Genomic DNA, 17344 nt, shown 5'->3' on the forward strand with positions numbered 1-17344 from the left:
ATATAACCAAATACCTCTGTTGATTTTATCCTGGACAACTCAGGGTAATCTCATTACTACTCAGTGTGCTAGTTTCTACTCCCACTTCTACCTGTTTATAGCCTGCTGCTCCTGGTGAATGATAGTTATAACCTAGGCAGAATTCCAGGATTTTCAGGGGAAGCTAAATAAAGTTCTTAGGACCGTAAGATTAATTTTGTGTATATTGCTGCATTAATAAGTCCTACCTATGACAATGCGGGAAAAAGGGACTGGAATGGGAGCCAGAAGCCTGGAGTTCTAGATACTACTCTTCCACCAACCAGCTGTGTGATAGGGGCAAGTAACATGATTTCCCCATCCATATCCCTCCTGTGCTCCAAGGTTCTGAAGTTATCTTCATAGGACTGCAGTAATGCAAAGTACATAAATTTGTGACATCTTGTGCTCTCATTATTGGGAAGATTTTTTTCTTGCTTTTGGATTTGGAGCTAAGTAAAAGATGTGTTTGCTTAAAGTGAAATCGTAGTTAATTGGAATTCAGGAATCTTATATTCTTTCCCAAATTTTATAAAAGATTTATTAGGCATATACTATGCCAAGCAGTGTAACAGGAATAGCAAATAAAGTGATGAATAGGACAGCTCTTATCTTTGCCTTCATGGAGTAAATTGTCCTGTGGATAAGATGGGCCTCGAAATTAGCAATCCTATACCAGGAGAAAAGTTAAGAGGCTTTTGCAGGGCATGAGGTCAGGAGTGATGTTAGCCTGGCAGGGGAGTGTGTTGAGGCACTGAGGAGAGAGAATATTAAAGAGATATCTTGGAGGTAAAACTGATAAACTTGGCAATTGATTCCATGTGACGAGAGAAGGAGAGGGAGGAAACATGGCTAACTCCCAACTTTCTGGCTTGAGCAATTGGGGGTGGGAAGGGAGATACCATTTCCCAAGAGAGAAAACACTGGACGAATTGGAAGAGCAGCAGATATTGTGGGGTGAGAGGTTGAGAGAAAGAACTGAGTCCAGTTCAGACCGAGGAGCCTGTGACACAGCCAGCACCAGTGCCAAAGAGCCAGTGGATACAGGGGTTGAGGCTGCAGACATAAATGAAGGATTCATCAGCATATGTGTGGTTTCTGAACCTATGGGACAGGATAGCATCACTCAGGGAAAGAGCACAGAGTCAGAAGAAAATATGACCCAAGACCAGGCCTTGAAGAACTCCAATATTTAATGTTTGGGTAGAAGAAAAGGCCAACAAAGGTATCTGAAAAGATGGGCCAGAGAAGAGAGAATCAACCAAGGGCAGATGGTCCCAGAAGTCAAACAGAAGGGAGTGATTCGCTGTGATGAATGCTGCAGAGGCCAAATAAGGTGAGAACTTTGGCTTTAGCCATGTGGACATTATAGTGATCTTAGAGTGAGAAGTTTCAAGAGATGATAGGGTTGGAATTTCATTGGGAATAATTTGAAGAGTAACAGGTGAGAAAACAGAGACAACAAAAGCACATACTCTTTAAAGAAGTTTTGCTATACAGGAGATAAAATAATGGATGGACAGGCATAGGAGATCAAGGAAGCATCCTTTTAAAAACTACATACGTCAGCATGTTTAAACGAGAAGAGAGAGTGTGACAGAGAGGGAGAGGAAAGAAAGTCGGAGTAAGAGTGAGAAAGAGTAAGATTAATAGCAAAATATAGCTGGGCGAGTTGGCTCATGCCTGTAATCTCAGCACTTTGGGAGGCCAGAGGGGGGTGGTGTATCATGAGGTCAGGAGTTCGAGACAACCCTGTCCAACATGGTGAAACCCCGTCTGTACTAAAAATACAAAAATTAGCTGGGTGTGGTGGCTTATGCCTGTAATCTCATCTACTTGGGTGGCTGAGGCACAAGAAGAATCCCTTGAACCTAGGAGGCAGAGGTTGTAGTGAGCCAAGATTGCACCACTGCACTCCAGCCTGGGTGACAGAGGGAGATTCTGTCTCAAAAAAAAAAAAAAAAAGAAGATAAGATTTCCAAGAAAATGTGAGAGAATAAGATTCAGAGCCTAAGTGAATGAACTGACCTTAGACAAGAAGCACAAGTTATTTGTTGTGTCCAGAGAGAAGAAAACAAGGGTGTGGATGAAGATAGGTCTGGTTTGGAAAGTTGAAGTGGTTCCCAGTTACTGACTTCTGTGTTCTCTGTGAAGTAGGAGGCAAGGGGGAAGGAGGAGGAAATTATAAGTGAGGAAGGTGGTGAAGGTGTGAAAATAGTGGCAGATAGTGAAAAAGCAAGACATTAGAGAAAAGTGGTAGGACTGGAGGCACAGCAGGGACTGGTCACTGGTCACTATGAATCCATAGCATTACCAACCTGCCTTCTCCTGGAGCCCTGGGCAGGTGTGGAGACAGCTAGCCATTGGATTCATGGTGCGTTGTGGCCTTGCCCAGTGGTAGGAGGCATCCACAGGTGAAGAGTGTGTGGCAGTATGCAGAGGATGGTAAGCAACTGAGGAAACACTCCGAAATATTATGGCTGATTTTTGTTTCTTTATACTTCTCGATTTGAATTTTACAATAAAACACTTTGAATCCATCAGTAAACAAAATAGGGAAGGATCCCTGTACTCATGAAGCTTAATGTCTAGCAACCTGGAGACATACAATAAGCAGTATATACAAGAAATAAGCAAACTAAATAGTGTTCTAGTAGGTCATAAATTTTATAGAAAAGGAAAAATAATAGTGAAGAATAAGGGAGATTAGAAATGTTACATGGTTGCAATTTTAAATAAGGTGGTCAGGATAGACCTTATTAAGAAACTAATTTTTGAACAAAAAGACTTGACAAAAGCAAGAGAGTTAGAGCAATTGAGTCAGAGTAATAGGAATGGCAAGTGCAAAGGCCCTGAGGTGGAAGCAGATTTGTTATGTAGGAGGAAAAGCAAAAAAAAAGATTGATATAATAGTTGGAGAGTAATTGAGGAGGAAAAAGGGAGAGGAGGATGGAGAAGTGAAAGGAAGACCTTGTAAGTGATGGGAAGGCTTTTACTGAAGGTAGCATGATGCCATTATATGCTTCGAAGTGGAAGCATGACAGGCTCTGACCTCAGATTTCAAAGAATCACTTGGCACCCATGTTGTGAATAGACTTTAGGGCGCAACATTAGAATCAGGGAGACCAACCAGTTAGGAGGCTGTTCTTGTAATCCAGGAGAAAATCAGAGAGTGGCTTGCACCAGGGTGGCTGAAATAGAGGTGGTGAGAAGTAGTCAGATTCTGGATTTATTTTATCAAGATTTCCTGATAAAATAGGTATGAAGTATAGGAGAAAGACAGGCGTCAAGGAGGACTCCCAGATTTGTGGATTGTGCACCTGGAAGGAAGAAATTGCCATCTGCTAAAATGAGAGGAGGGTCCAGAGTTCAGTTTGTGTATGTTGAGTCTTCCTATTTCCCTTCCCATGGCCTACCCTTGCCCTTTGCTGGGTGCAGTGTCTTGAGATCAGAGCCATTTCCGTTCAATTCTGCCAAAGAACAAATCTCTACTTTATGTGTATGTGTGGAGGTGGGTGGGGCGGTAATGTGAAGTCTTTGGGCCATAAAAAATGAATAAAATGTTGAGTGGGGAGTCAAGCTGCTCCATTTGTGTTCAGGCAAGCCCCCTGTTTCTATTCCCACAGCATATTGCCACCTTCCATAGAAACAGATATGTCCAAATCCTAAGCCTTTCTAGGGTTCTCTGGAGTGGAGCCCCCTGCTTCTCATTGCTCTTCTCCTCAGTGGAGTTTTAACATCCTGAGCTTTTTGAAGTGTTCAAAAAATGTGTTGAAATTTCCTATCCACTCTTGCCTTTAATCATCCTTGTGCAATTATCTTTTAAAATTCATTTTCTGTGTTTTGGGTTTGGAGAACAAGAGGTTGTAATGTGTGGGGGCGGTCTGCATTGTTGAACTGGATTCTTGCATTAGGGGAAGAAAACTCCTTTTTTAAAAAATTATTATTTATTTATTTATTTATTTATTTATTTTTGAGATGGAGTCTCGTTCTGTTGCCCAGACTGGAGTGCAGTGGCGCCATCTCAGCTCACTGCAACCTCCGCCTCCTGGGTTCAAGCTATTCTCCTGCCTCAGCCTGCTGAGTAGCTGGGAATACAGGCACCTGCCACCATGCCCGGCTAATTTTTGTATTTTTAGTAGAGACAGGGTTTCACCATATTGGCCAGGGTGGTCTCGAACTCCTGACCTTGTGATCCACCCGCCTCGGCCTCCCAAAGTGCTGGGATTATAGGCATGAGCGATTGCACCCAGCCCAGAGAACTCCTTTTAAAAAGCCTATTTGATTTTTATATCATCTCACTTTTTTCATTTTAAAGGATTTTTTAAATCCCACATTGAGATTTTAATTATTATTTTTGATAAATTACTTGCAAGATACCTCACAGCTCATTGAGATTCTGCAGTTCAGCTCCAGCTTTGAGCATAGAACAGAATATCATGAAACCACAATTTTAGGACTTCTCTAATTCACAAGAAAACTCTCACTGAGAGGCTAAACTCTGGTTTGGAGTTCAAAAATGAAACGTGGTATTGTTAAGGAGGTGGTTATCATATTAAGTTCTGAGAATGCATTGTTCAGAGTGGATAACCTAAAATAACATCTTCACATGTATTCCATTCCAGCAAAAGGAAGCTGAGCTATATTCCTGTGGTTTGGAACATAAATAATGAAGTACTAAAAATTGAAAGTGTCTTCCGATTTTTGATATTTCAACTTTTGTTCTTCATGAATTAAATTATTATGAAAATACATCTGTGTAGATGCTCGTAACTTTTCTGTTTTTCACCTTAGTATCTAGTACTTGACCTCTCTAGTCAATCGATACAAATATCTCTCAGTTCCGTCCACAAAATATTTATTCTGAGCACCTTTGAAGATTGCTTGTTTTACCCCAGTTTGCCAAAGTAAACACAATCTCTAGTTTTGCTAGAATAATTTAATCTTCCAAAAGGAACAGTTGTAACTTCATCTGACAACGAACTTCTATTTTGCAGGAAAAAGTGCAAAGTTTATTTTAATATTTTCTCAGTGGAAGAGAAGCTTATCATAAGACTTATATTCAATAAAAGCATTGTTGATCCACATAGAGTAAATGGACTATATTAATTTATTATAGTTAATTGATAAGATGAAAAACATTTGGATTTAGGATGTTTTTAAAATTTTTGTTTATATTTTGAACGCATCTGATAGTGAGACACACTTGTTTATTAGGATTACGTTTGTATACTCTGTTTTAATACCAAGAAGTAAAAATTGATCTCTCTCCTTCATAGTAAAGATTTTTCTGAAATGTCTGGTGGCCGTTAGCCTATGCTTGGTGCTAGACGGTTTTCACTGTCCAGTGACACGAGAAGCTAAGCTGCCGTTTTTGAAGACAGGGTCTCCCAGAGTCGGTTTCTGGAGATGTGTTCCCTGTAGCTATTCAGTTTCTCCAGAGAAATATCCTTCAGTCTCCTTCTTGCTTAAGACTAATGTGCCTAAGTGACAGGATAGTATGAAAAGAAAAAAGAACCTTTGTTTCCTATCCACTCTTTTCAGTAAATTTGCAGCCTGAGATTGTATGGGTTTGGGGAACGGGGGTGGGACAAACTGAGGGTAAGGCAAAACAAACAGAAGAGTTGTCAACTTCTCTTTGATGTGAATACCTATATGTTGGCCTATCAACCAATTCCACCATGTCAAACCTTCAGCTTTTCTCCTACTATGTTTATTCCAGAAAGAACCAATTTATTTAGCATTGCAAACTGAAGAATCACAAGGTTGATAAATTTGGAAAGGAGACCTCTATTTTTCATAAAGGGTTTCAGGCTGGCCATCCTGCAGGCTGGGAAGTGTAGCCTCTGGCAGAAGCCAAGAGCAAGCACTTTGAGGGAAGGGTAGAAGGAATAGGAATTGTTGCTGAGCAAGGTGTCCAATTATACATATTTAATAAGCTATAGGAAGAGTCATAAGTATTTATGAAAGGAGAAGCATGCACATGCACAAGTGAGCTTCATGCCTCTTTGTGGGTTGCATGTTCGAAAAATAGCAGTCTTAGCATTATATGAGGGTAGAATTTTCATCCCTCTGATGTCAGAGGGATGTATATGTGGATATACATATATATCCACCATATATGTACTTAAGGGGAGGAATACCTTTAACATGTTTGAAATAATCATGTTACTGACTTCCTTTTTTTTTACCTTTCCTTGAGTGTCTGGAAATCCTTTGAAATCCTTCAAGAAGTTGTCCATGGGTTAAGGCCAGTAATTAGTTAATTAGTGCCACAGCTGTCCCAATCCCAATCTGAACATGACCTAAACTGAGATGCCCCTGCTAGCGCAGTAGCTCAAATTCTGGCAGCTTGTGGTAGGTATATGGAAATAGACAGAGCTTCTCCCTCAGCTCCACCCATGATCTTCTGAGAGTGATGCATGTGGTCATAATTATTTTTAAATATAATCCTTAAGTTTCTGAAGAAAGCAAATCCAAAAAAAATAAGTCATATGGTCTTAATGTGGACTTGTTCACAGATTATAGCACAACTATCTGCGTGAGCTTGATGTCAAATCTCCTTCCACTTTCCTGTCTTATTCCAGAGGGTGATGGTGGTGGTGTTCATATGATTCACTTCAGTTCGAGGAAGAAGAAAGCACGCATTTCCCGGGAGAATCACCGTGGTCTACCCCATCTCTGAACCCAGGCGAAAGGGTTTCCTCATTGGAAGTGAGATACAGTCAAAGTAGTAGTAAAGCAAACACCGTTTTATAGCTGATATGGAAAAATTATTATATTTTCGCTGTAACTCACACACACACACACACACACACACACGAGTCTCAAGACGGGATAGTTTAAAATCTTCAGCCTGCAGTGGGATCTAACTACCTTCCCTTCCGTCCCCAGTGCCTCCTGATGCTTGCAATCTCATTCCCAATTCACCAGCGTGCGTGAATGCAGACTCCTGATCCAGCGCAGAGGCCAAGAATTCGCTCAGGGGCACCAGCTAAATAGCAAACAGATGCCATGTCAAACACTTGAAAGCCTCAGCGACTAGGGTACCGCCGGGAAAACCAGTTCCAGCCCAGGAATTTCTGGATGGAAACACTGGCCGCCGAGTTGTTTTATTATCTTTGCTTGATTCGAGTCGATTCTGAAAGCAGGTGTCCCCTCTCCCCCGGCTTCAGGAAGGGAATCCCCGGCCCCCGGCAGTTGCAGAGCTAAGAAAAACCATCCCGCCAGGCTCCTTCCTGTGGTAACGCGGTCCTAACCCTGCTCTGCCCCACAACCCCACTTCACCCGGGAGACGCAGACGCCAGACTCCCTAGCACTTTGTCGCCTCTTCCTCCAGCCTGGCTTCCTAAGCTCTGGGAGAGTTCTGGGCCTCCGGACGTTGTTTCCATATTCGCCTTCGCTGCCTGGGCCGCATGCCTCCTGGGCTTATTTAGGAAGCGAAGTTAGAGCCACACATTTGGTTCCAGAAATTTGTTCTGACGGCGCGGCCGACGCCCTACAGGGTCGTTTCCGAACGCATTCCCAAATATCCTGGTCCTCAAGCCCTTACCACCCCCTAGCACACGAAGCCCCAGCTGGCGGTGGAGCAGGTGTGTTGCTGGTAGCTTACCGCTGGCTTGGAGATAGAGGTGCTAGGTACCTGTTCCCTTTCCGACAACACCTGAAACCGTACCGGGGCACATCCCTCATCCAAATATCCACGTTTAAGGTGTCCGGATTCGTTTGGCTTGACCGCCCCCTCCCCGCGCCAACCCTGGAGGCATCTTCCGTGGGGTCTTTCTTTTCGAACCCAAAGGGGTACGCGCCTGGGTGCGCCAGGTCCGCCTCTTCCCTGGCGCTGGCCGGGGGCGGGGGTGGGTAGGCTGGGACCTGTGTCTGATTAGCTGGGAGGGGGAAGCCATGGTCCAAACCGCTGTCTGCTGAGCTCCATTCCGTCCAGGCTCTTCCAGGAGGAAGAGGCACGATACAAGAGAGGAGGGGCAGGGGTCCCAGCACTGAGTACCCTGGCCGGGGTTTTGACAGCTGCCACAGTCTCTGAGCTCCCGCCTCGCGCCTGAACCCGGTCCCTGCCATGGGGCCCCCTTCCAGCTCAGGCTTCTATGTGAGCCGCGCGGTGGCCCTGCTGCTCGCTGGGCTGGTAGCCGCCCTCCTGCTGGCGCTAGCCGTACTCGCCGCCTTGTACGGCCACTGCGAGCGCGTCCCACCGTCGCAGCTGCCTGGACTCGGGGACTCGGAAGCCGAGTCTTCCCCTCCCCTCAGGCAGAAACCGACGCCGACCCCGAAACCCAGCAGTGCACGCGAGCTAGCGGTGACGACCACCCCGAGCGACTGGCGACCCCCGGGGCCCTGGGACCAGCTACGCCTGCCGCCCTGGCTCATGCCGCTGCACTACGATCTGGAGCTGTGGCTGCGGCTGAGGCCCGACGAGCTTCCGGCCGGGTCTTTGCCCTTCACTGGCAGCGTGAACATCACGGTGCGCTGCACGATGGCCACCTCTCGACTGCTGCTGCATAGCCTCTTCCAGGACTGCGAGCGCGCCGAGGTGAGGGGCCCCCTTTTCCCGGGCACTGGGAACTCCACGGTGGGCCGCGTGCCCGTGGACGACGTGTGGTTCGCGCTGGACACGGAATACATGGTGTTGGAGCTCAGTGAGCCCCTGAAACCTGGTAGCAGCTACGAGCTGCAGCTCAGCTTCTCCGGCCTGGTGAATGAAGACCTCAGGCAGGGACTCTTCCTCAACGTCTACACCGACCAGGGCGAGCGCAGGTAAGGGCTGTACAGCCCGGGGCCCCTCTCGGCCCCCGCCCCTGCGTCCGGGTGCAGGCTGCGGGTCCAACTGACTACCGTGTCCAGGTGCGCGTCTGCTGCCCTTTCCAAAGAATCCCCTTGCGACGTTTTCTTTTTTTCTTTTCATTTATTTATTTAATTATACTTTAAGTTCTAGGGTACATGTGCACAACGTGCAGGTTTGTTACATATGTATACATGTGCCATGTTGGTGTGCTGCACCTATTAAGAGATATACCCATTAGGTGTATCTCCTAATGCAAACTATGGCAAGGACAAAAAACCAAACACCGCATGTTCTCACTCATAGGTGGGAATTGAACAATGAGAACACTTGGACACAGCAAGGGGAACATCACACACCGCGACGTTTTCTTTCAAAGCCAGACAGAGTGCGAGCGCCTCCTTTCTCCCTTTTGCTATAACCTTGCTCCGAATAAAGACACGGCGGAGACCGCGGTCCTTCCCTTGGCCAGTTTTCAACCCTATATCTCCTCATCCCGTTTGTTTCTATTGCTGCGCCTTTTTAGGTCGCTGGTACCCCTGAAGCTTATCGTTTTCTTCAGAAAGCACCTTTCCTCTCTAGCCGGAAGTTTCTTCACCCCATTCAACAAACCGCTTGCCCCTCAAAGGTTGGTCCTTGGACCAGCAGCAGCTGTAACCTGGGAGCTTGTTAGAAATGCAGACATGTGTTCTTTTTACACTCATTTGAGATAATATCTCCTACACGGAATGTTTCCTGCCCCTGCACAAGAAGAATTGTCTCTTTCCACGCTCTGAGATCACAATACTGTCCTCCGGCGAACGCCGGGGAAATAGCTTAAGTGGGAGATATCAAAATTCATTTTTTTTCCAACCGGCGATCTCTTTGTCCACTCACACTGGTGGAGCATTTGAGCCGTACACAGCTGCAGGTACTTTGCCCTTTATTATTAGAGAAAATGTTCTCAGATGTGCTCCGAGGGAAAGAATCCCACTAAATTACGCCCTACACCATCTCCTGCACTACTTTCAAAATTTCAAAGGTTTTTAAATAAGTTTAAAGAGTTGCTCTAGTGGATGTATAATAACTTTTGTTTTTAAGGGCAGCATGCTTGGTTTTTCTTTAAAAAGTACATCAATGCTTGAAAAAATAGTTTTGAAATTTTCTTGTTTAGATGGTGTGTTACTCAACTTGTGAAGGAATCTTCTGAAATTACTGTGTAGGTCAGGGTACAAAATATTTCAGAGGAAAAAATAGAAACACTTTACCTACATATCTGACTTTTTTTTTTTTCTTACTGTAGGTCAGTAAATCCTCCTCTGTTCACCTACCTCTTCCTCCATCCTGTTTCAGTGGGGCTGTGGCCCAGACAAGCTTGCAAAGATGGGAAAGCAAAGTCCCATTCAATTTTTCTATTGTGTTGCTAACTCTACTGTTAACTAGAAACCGTATTTTCAGAACATTAAAATTCAAGCAGGAAGAAATCTTAATAAAGTTCTGCAGGTGTGCATAAACCAAGGTAGAGCTCCAAAATTGTGATGTTTTGGAAGAGTTGTTACTCTCTGGGTCTCTGCTTCTGAAACCACAAGGAAAAGACGCCTAAGGTTAAGCTTGAAGCCAGGGTCATGAGGAACTTGCAACAGAAGGATGGCTTGTGGTATGCCAGATTCTGGGAGCCCAGCAGGCCTGAGTTTGAACCTGAGCTGTGTGAATTGAGCTAGTCTCTTAACCTCTCTGTTTCCTCATCCACGGAATAGATATAATAACTGTCAACTATTAGAGTACTGTGAGAATTAAATGAAAAAGGGAGTATACAGTGACACATACAGCCTGGACAGTGGTAACTGCTATCCTTAGGTCGGATTATCATTATGATCAGCTTCCTTGTTATCTAAACGCAGAACCTGCCAAGTTCCTGGTATATATGAGTCTAAGAAGATTCTCAGAGGAGAAGAAGGCAGAAGCTGGGGAGTGGGGAGTTATTGCTTAATGGGTATAGATTTTAGTTTTGTAAGATGATAAGAGTTCTGGAGATAGGTTGACAACAATGTGAATGTTCTTAACACTACTGAACTATTATACACTTAAAAATGGTTGAAGTGGTAAACTTTATGTTATGTGTATTTTACTAGAATTAAAAATTTTTTTAACAAGCAAAAATAAATTATAGATCAGTGAGTTTAGAATGGAGTTTAGAAATTTATATGTTTTGATGATTGTCTCAGATAATTCTGATGCCTACTGTTGGCACCTCATATGGTTTTGTTGTGTCCCCACCCAAATCTCATCTTGAATTGTAGTTCCCATAACCCGGTGGGAGGTAATTGGAACATGGGGGTGGTTTCTGCCATGCTGTTCTCCTGATACTGAGTGAGTCTCATGAGATCTGATAGTTTTATGAGCATCTGGCATTTCTCCCGCTTGCACTAAGTCTGTCTTGCTGCCTTGTGAAGAAAGTACCTTTCTTCCCCTTCATCTCCTGCCATGAGTATAAGTTTCCTGAGGCCTTCTCAGCCATGCAGAACTGTGAGTCAATTAAACCCCTTTTCTTTATAAATTACCCAGTCTTGGGTATTTCCTCATAGCAGCATGAGTACGGACTAATACGCTATCTCATACTTTTTTCTAACTTTTTTTTTTAAATAACTATAGATTCACCAGAAGTTGCAAAGATAATGTAGAGAGGTCCTAGGTAACCTTCATCTAGTTTATCTTACATAATTATGGTAAAATATCAAAAGCAAGAATTTGACATTGGTACTATGCATATATATGTCTTTATGTCATTCATCGTATGCATATATTTGTGCAAAAATTACCACAATAAGGATACAGAACTGTTCCACCTTAAAGATCATTCCTGTACTTCTCCTTTATATGCACTCGTACCACTCCCTAATCATCTCTAACCCCTGACAACCACTAATCTGTTCTCCATCTTTGTAATTTTGTCATTTTGAGAGAGTTCTATAAATGGAATTATATAGCATGTGACCTTTAGACCTTTCTGACTCAGCAAAATGCCCTTGCGATTCATCCGAGTATACATCAATAGTTTGAGTCTTTTTATTGCTAAGGACTATTCCATGGAATGGATGTATGACAGTTTATTTAGTCATTCATCTATTGAGGGTTATTTTGGTTGCTTCCAGTTTTTGGTTTTACAAATAAATCTTCTATGAATAATTGTGTACAAGTTTTTCTCTTTAAGAGGCGGGGTCCCTCTATGTTGCCCAGGCTAGCCTCAAACTTCCGGCCCCAAGGGATCCTCCTACCTTTGCCTCCCAAAGCACTAGTACAGGTTTCTGTGTGAACACAGTATTTATTTCACTGCGACAAATGTTCACAAGCATTATTGCTGCGTCATACAGTAGTTGCATGTTTAGTTCTTAAGAAATTGCCAAATTGTTTTTCAAAGTGGCTATACCATTTTATACTCCTACCAGCAATGTGTGAGTGATAGATGTTCTCTGTATCACGGCCATCATTTGGTATTGTCACTATATTTTAGCTGTCCTGATAGGTGTATGGTAATATCTCATTGTGGTTTTAATTTGCATGTCTCCAATGACTAATGATGTTAAACATCTTTTTGTGTGCTTATTTGCCATCTGTATATCAGTCAGTGGAATGTCTCTTCATGTCTTTTCTTATTTTCTGGTAGATTTTATTTTTTACTGTTGAATTCTGGAAGTTCTTTATATATTCTAGATCTAAGTCCTTTGTGAGATATATATGGTTTGCAAATATGTTCTCCCAGCCTATAGCTTGTCTTTTCGTCATCTTAATAAGGTCTTTCAGAGAATAAAAGTTTTAAATAAAAGTTTTAATTTAATTTTGATGAAGTCCAATTTGTCTATTTTTTAATGGATCATGCTGTTGGTGCCATGCCTGAGAACTCTTCACCAAGCCCTAGGTTCTGCAGATTTTCTGTGTTGTCTTCCAAAAGTGTTTTACATTTAAATCTATAATCCACTTTGAGATAATTTTTTAAGATGTTATGTTTAGGTTGAGGTTAATTCTTTTGCCTATGGATATCCATTTTTCCAGCATCATTTGCCGAAAAGACTATCCTCCCACTATTGAATTGCTTTTGCACCTTTGTCAAAAATCAGTTGGCCCCACTATTACTGGATTCTCTATTCTGTTCTGTCAACATAGGTGTTGATTCCTCTGCCAGTACTACATAGTCTTGCTTACTGTAGCTATACAATAAGTCTTGACATTGTCTTCTTTTTTTAGAATTGTTTTAACTATTTTAGTTCCTTTGCCTTTCCTTATATATTTTATCATATTCTTATATACAGCTACTAAAAATCTTATTAGGATTTTGATAGGACCTGCGTTAAACCTTTATGTAAATTTAGGGAGAATTGATGGCTTTGCTATCCTTAATATTCCATTCTATGAGCATGAAATGTCCATTTATTTAGATCTTTGATTTCATCAGAACTTTATCATTTTTAGCATACAAATCCTACATGTTTTGTTATATTCACACTTAAATATTTGTTTATTTCAGAAATAGTAAATGGTATTATATGTTTAATTTTGGTTTTCTACATGTCTGTTGCTACTATATAGAAATACTGCTTTGTATGTTGATCTTGTATCCTGTTCGCTTGCTGAACTCATGAGATCTAGAGCTTTGTGTGTTTTATTTTGTAGAGCCTTTGGAATTGTCTACATAGATCATCATGTTGTCGACAAATAGAGACAGTTTTATTTCTTCAATTTCAATCTATCTGCCATTTATTTTCTTTTCCTGCCTTATTGTGTTGGCTAAAACTTCCAGCACTATGTTAAACATGAGTGGTAAGAATGTACATTCTTGCTTTTTTCTCCTCATCTTAGGGGGAAAGTTTTTAGCCTTTACAACTGAGTATAATATGAAATGTAGGTTTCTGTATATATTTTTTTATGAAGTTGAGAAAGTTGTCTTCTATTTATATTTTTTTCGAGAGTTTCTTTTGCATGAATGCATGTTGAATTTTTCTAACACTTTTTCTGCATAAATTGACATAATCATGTGATTTTTTTTCTTCTTGAGCCTGTTAATATGGGTATTATATTGATTGATTTTTGAAAATATTGAGCCAGCCTTAGTTCCCCACCCTTCTTTTTTTTTTTTTTTTTTTTTTTCAGAGATGGGATCTCACGCTGTCACTGAGGCTGGAATGCAGGGGCACAATCATAGCTCACTGCAGCCTCGAACTCTCAGGTCCAAGTGATCCTCTTGTCTCAGCCTCCTGACTAGCTAGAAGGACAGGTGCCCTTCTGGTCCCCCACCCTTTTTGATAAGAGCCATTGCTGTATAGTAGAGGAGAGTGGACAGCCCCTTCTAATGCAGGGAGGAAGGTGGGGGAAGACAGAGAAAAGAACAAATGGAGAAAGTAAGAGTCTTTACTTTCTACCCTCCTCCTTCTGACGGTATAACCCTCAGACAAATTTTTCTATGAAAGTAATTTTTCAGTAAGTATTCCCAGGAAAAATCAGCTGGAGAATGGGCAAGTGTGACTGAGAAAGGAAGGAGGCCAAGCTGGGATATGCAATTAAACAAAGTCCCGTGGAGGAAAGTTCTATAGAGTGTGAGTGGTTATCCAAGATGTGACTTGGAAAGGAATTGCAGCCAGGCTCAGAGGACTGGCCATTCAAGCAATAGGCCAGATGAGGGCCCCATCCCCAGTGGAAACCACTGAGCCTTGACTATTATGAAGGAATGGTTTACAAGTCATACCATCTGATGAATTCAAAAAGTCTTCTCTTTCTAAGAGGTCTCCTCTTTCTCTCCCCTTTCTCAATATAGCCTTTGTGTACAGGAGGAAGCGTCTTAGTTCTCATTCTTAAGGAAATAAAAGAGCCCTGGTTTATCCTGTTTTGGGATTCACTGAGCTTGTATCTGTGGGTTTAAGGTTTTCTTCACATTTGGAAAAACTTTCAGCCATTATTAATTTTTTTTTCCTGTTTCGTACTTTTTTTCTCCTCTTATTCTGGGACCCCAATTACCTATTAGGCTGCCTGACATTACAGGCAGGTCCTGAGGTTCTTTTCATTGTTTTTTAGTATGTTTTCTCTCTGTGTTTGATTTTGGATAGTTCCCATTGTTTCGTTTTCAATTTCATTAATTATTTTCATCTGCAGTGTTTAGTCTGCTTTTAGTCTCATCCAGTGAAATTGTTATGTAAGATATTGTAATTTTTGGCCTGGTATGGTGGCTCAGGCCTATAATCCCAGCACTTTGGGAGGCCGAGGCAGGTGGATCACGAGGTCAGGAGATCGAGACCATCCTGGCTAACACAGTGAAACCCCGTCTCTACTAAAAATATGAAAAAAAATTAGCCAGGTGTGGTGGCATGCACCTGTAGTCCCAGCTACTCATAAGGCTGAGGCAGGAGAATCGGTTGAACTTGGGAGGCAGAGGTTGCAGTGAGCTGAGATTGTGCCACTGCACTCCAGCCTGGGCGACAGAGCGAGACTCCATCACAAAAAAAAAAAAAAAAAGATATTGTAATTTTTATCTTTAACATTTCTACATTCTTATATCTTTCATACCATTCTTCGTAATGTTGATTTTTAATATCCTTGAGCATATTAGATATATTTATAATAGCTGTTTTAATGTTCTTGTCTGCTAAGTTTAGCATCTCTGTCATTTTTTGTTTTGTTTCTATTGACTTCTTTTTCCTGGGTTATCATGCACATTTTCTTGCTTCTTTATATTTCTAATGATTTTTAAAACAGCTTTATTAAAGTATAACTGACATAAAATATACTGCACATATTTAAAGTATAAAACTTGATAAGTTTTGGCATCCGTATACATATGTGGTGGTGAAACCACCACTACAATCAACATTAATAAACGTATTCATCACGTCCAAAAGTTTCTTCTGCTCTTTATAATCTCTCCTTTCTACATCACTGTAACCTTCTTATCTTCAGGCAACTTTGGATTTGCTTTCTGTAGATTAATTTGCATTTTGTAGTGTTTTATATGAATAGAATCATACAATATGTACTCTCATGTCTAACTTCTTTCGTTCAGTAGAAGTACTTTGAAATACATTCTTTTTTTTTTTTTTTTTTTTGAGATGGAGTCTTGCTCTGTCGCCAGGCTGGAGTACAGTGGTGCAATCTCATCTCACTGCAACCTCTGCCTCATGGGTTCAAGCGATTCCCCTGCCTCAGCCTCCCAAGTAGCTGGAATTACAGGCGTGCGCCACCACGCCTGGCTAATTTTTTTTTTTTTTTGTATTTCAGTAGAGATGGGGTTTCACCACGTTGGCCAAGATGGCCTCAATCTTCTGACCTTGTGATCCACTAGCTTTGGCCTCCCAAAGTGCTGGGATTACAGATGTGAGCCACCACGCCCATCTGAAATACATTCTTTTTGTATGTAGCAGTTATTTTGTATTACTGATAGCATTTCATTGTATTGATATAACACAATTTGTTTATCCAACAAATTACCAAGACATTTGGGTTGTTTTCAGTTTTGAGCTGTTTACAAATAAAGCTTCCAGGAATACTCATATACAAGTCTTTTTATCAATTCATTTTTCTTGAGTAAATACCTAAGAGTGGAGTGGTTAGATCATATGAATATTTAGTTTTTTAAGAAACTGCAAAACTGTTTTCCAAGGAGTTTGGTCATTTAAAATTTTTATCAGCGTATGGGAGAGTTCTAGTTGTTCCAAATCCTTACCAGCACTTGGTATTGCCAGACTTTTTCATTTTATCCATTCTAATAGGTGTATAGTGTTCTTCATTACAGTTTTAATTTATATTTTCCCAAGGACTAAAAATGTTGTGCATCATTTTCTGTAACTATTTGTCATCCATCTATTTTAGCAAAGTGTCTGATAAAATCTTCAGTCCATTTTTCTCTTGGGCTGTTTTCTTATTGTTGAATTTAGAGAGGATCTTTTCTCAAATACATGATTTGCAAATAATTTTTCAGTTGTGGCTTGTCTTTGTATTCTTTTAATAGTGTCTTTCAAAGAGCAGAAATTTTACATTTTAATGAAGTTCAGTTTATCGATGTTTCCTTATATTTATCAAGCTTTTGTTGTATCTATGAAAACATTGTCTATCCCAAGCTCATACAAATTTTCTTCTATGCCTTCTTTCAGAAGTTTTATAGTTAGATGTATGATCCATTTTGAGTTAATTTTTTCACATGGTGTGAGGTATGGATTAAAGAGTTTTTTTGCCTATGGACATTGAACTGTACCACTGCCATTTGTTAAAAAGTCTGTGCTATCTGTACTGAATTGTGTCTGCACTTTTGTAAAAAAATAAGTTTTTCATATATATGTGTGTATATTTTTTGATTGTCTAGTCTGTTCTATTGATCCATTTGTGTATTTTTATGCCAATTCTGTATTGTCTTGATTACTGTAGCTCTATAATAAATCTTGAAACTAGGTATTATTCATCTACCAACTTTTTTCCGGTTATTTAGGATATTCTAGGTCCTTTGCATTTCCATATTAATTTTAGAATTAGCTTGTTAATATCTATTAAATAAAGAAAAAAAAGCACCTGCTGGGA

General features: G+C 41.3%; 2 protein-coding genes across 2 annotated transcripts in view; both read left to right on the top strand.

The window, feature by feature from the left end:
• The first annotated feature begins 813 nt into the window (after positions 1-813).
• LOC129492693 (uncharacterized) lies at positions 814-1665 on the top strand. Its single transcript, XM_055297891.2, has one exon. The coding sequence runs from the start codon at positions 867-869 to the stop codon at positions 1212-1214; it is 348 nt and encodes a 115-aa protein (XP_055153866.1). The 5' UTR covers positions 814-866; the 3' UTR covers positions 1215-1665.
• A 6286-nt stretch (positions 1666-7951) lies between these two features.
• The window catches only part of LVRN (laeverin), a 65295-nt gene continuing 55902 nt past the window's right edge, over positions 7952-17344 (top strand). The window contains exon 1 of the mRNA XM_055299082.2: positions 7952-8787. Coding sequence (XP_055155057.1) covers positions 8093-8787 — 695 coding nt within the window. The 5' untranslated portion in view covers positions 7952-8092. The remainder of the gene's footprint in view (positions 8788-17344) is intronic.

Source organism: Symphalangus syndactylus, chromosome 11 (genome assembly GCF_028878055.3).
Source record: "Symphalangus syndactylus isolate Jambi chromosome 11, NHGRI_mSymSyn1-v2.1_pri, whole genome shotgun sequence".
Lineage (NCBI taxonomy): Eukaryota > Metazoa > Chordata > Mammalia > Primates > Hylobatidae > Symphalangus > Symphalangus syndactylus.

Excerpts from the sequence above, each read along its gene's own strand:
- LOC129492693 (XM_055297891.2), top strand. The coding sequence starts at position 867 with ATGGCTAACTCCCAACTTTCTGGCTTGAGCAATTGGGGGTGGGAAGGG.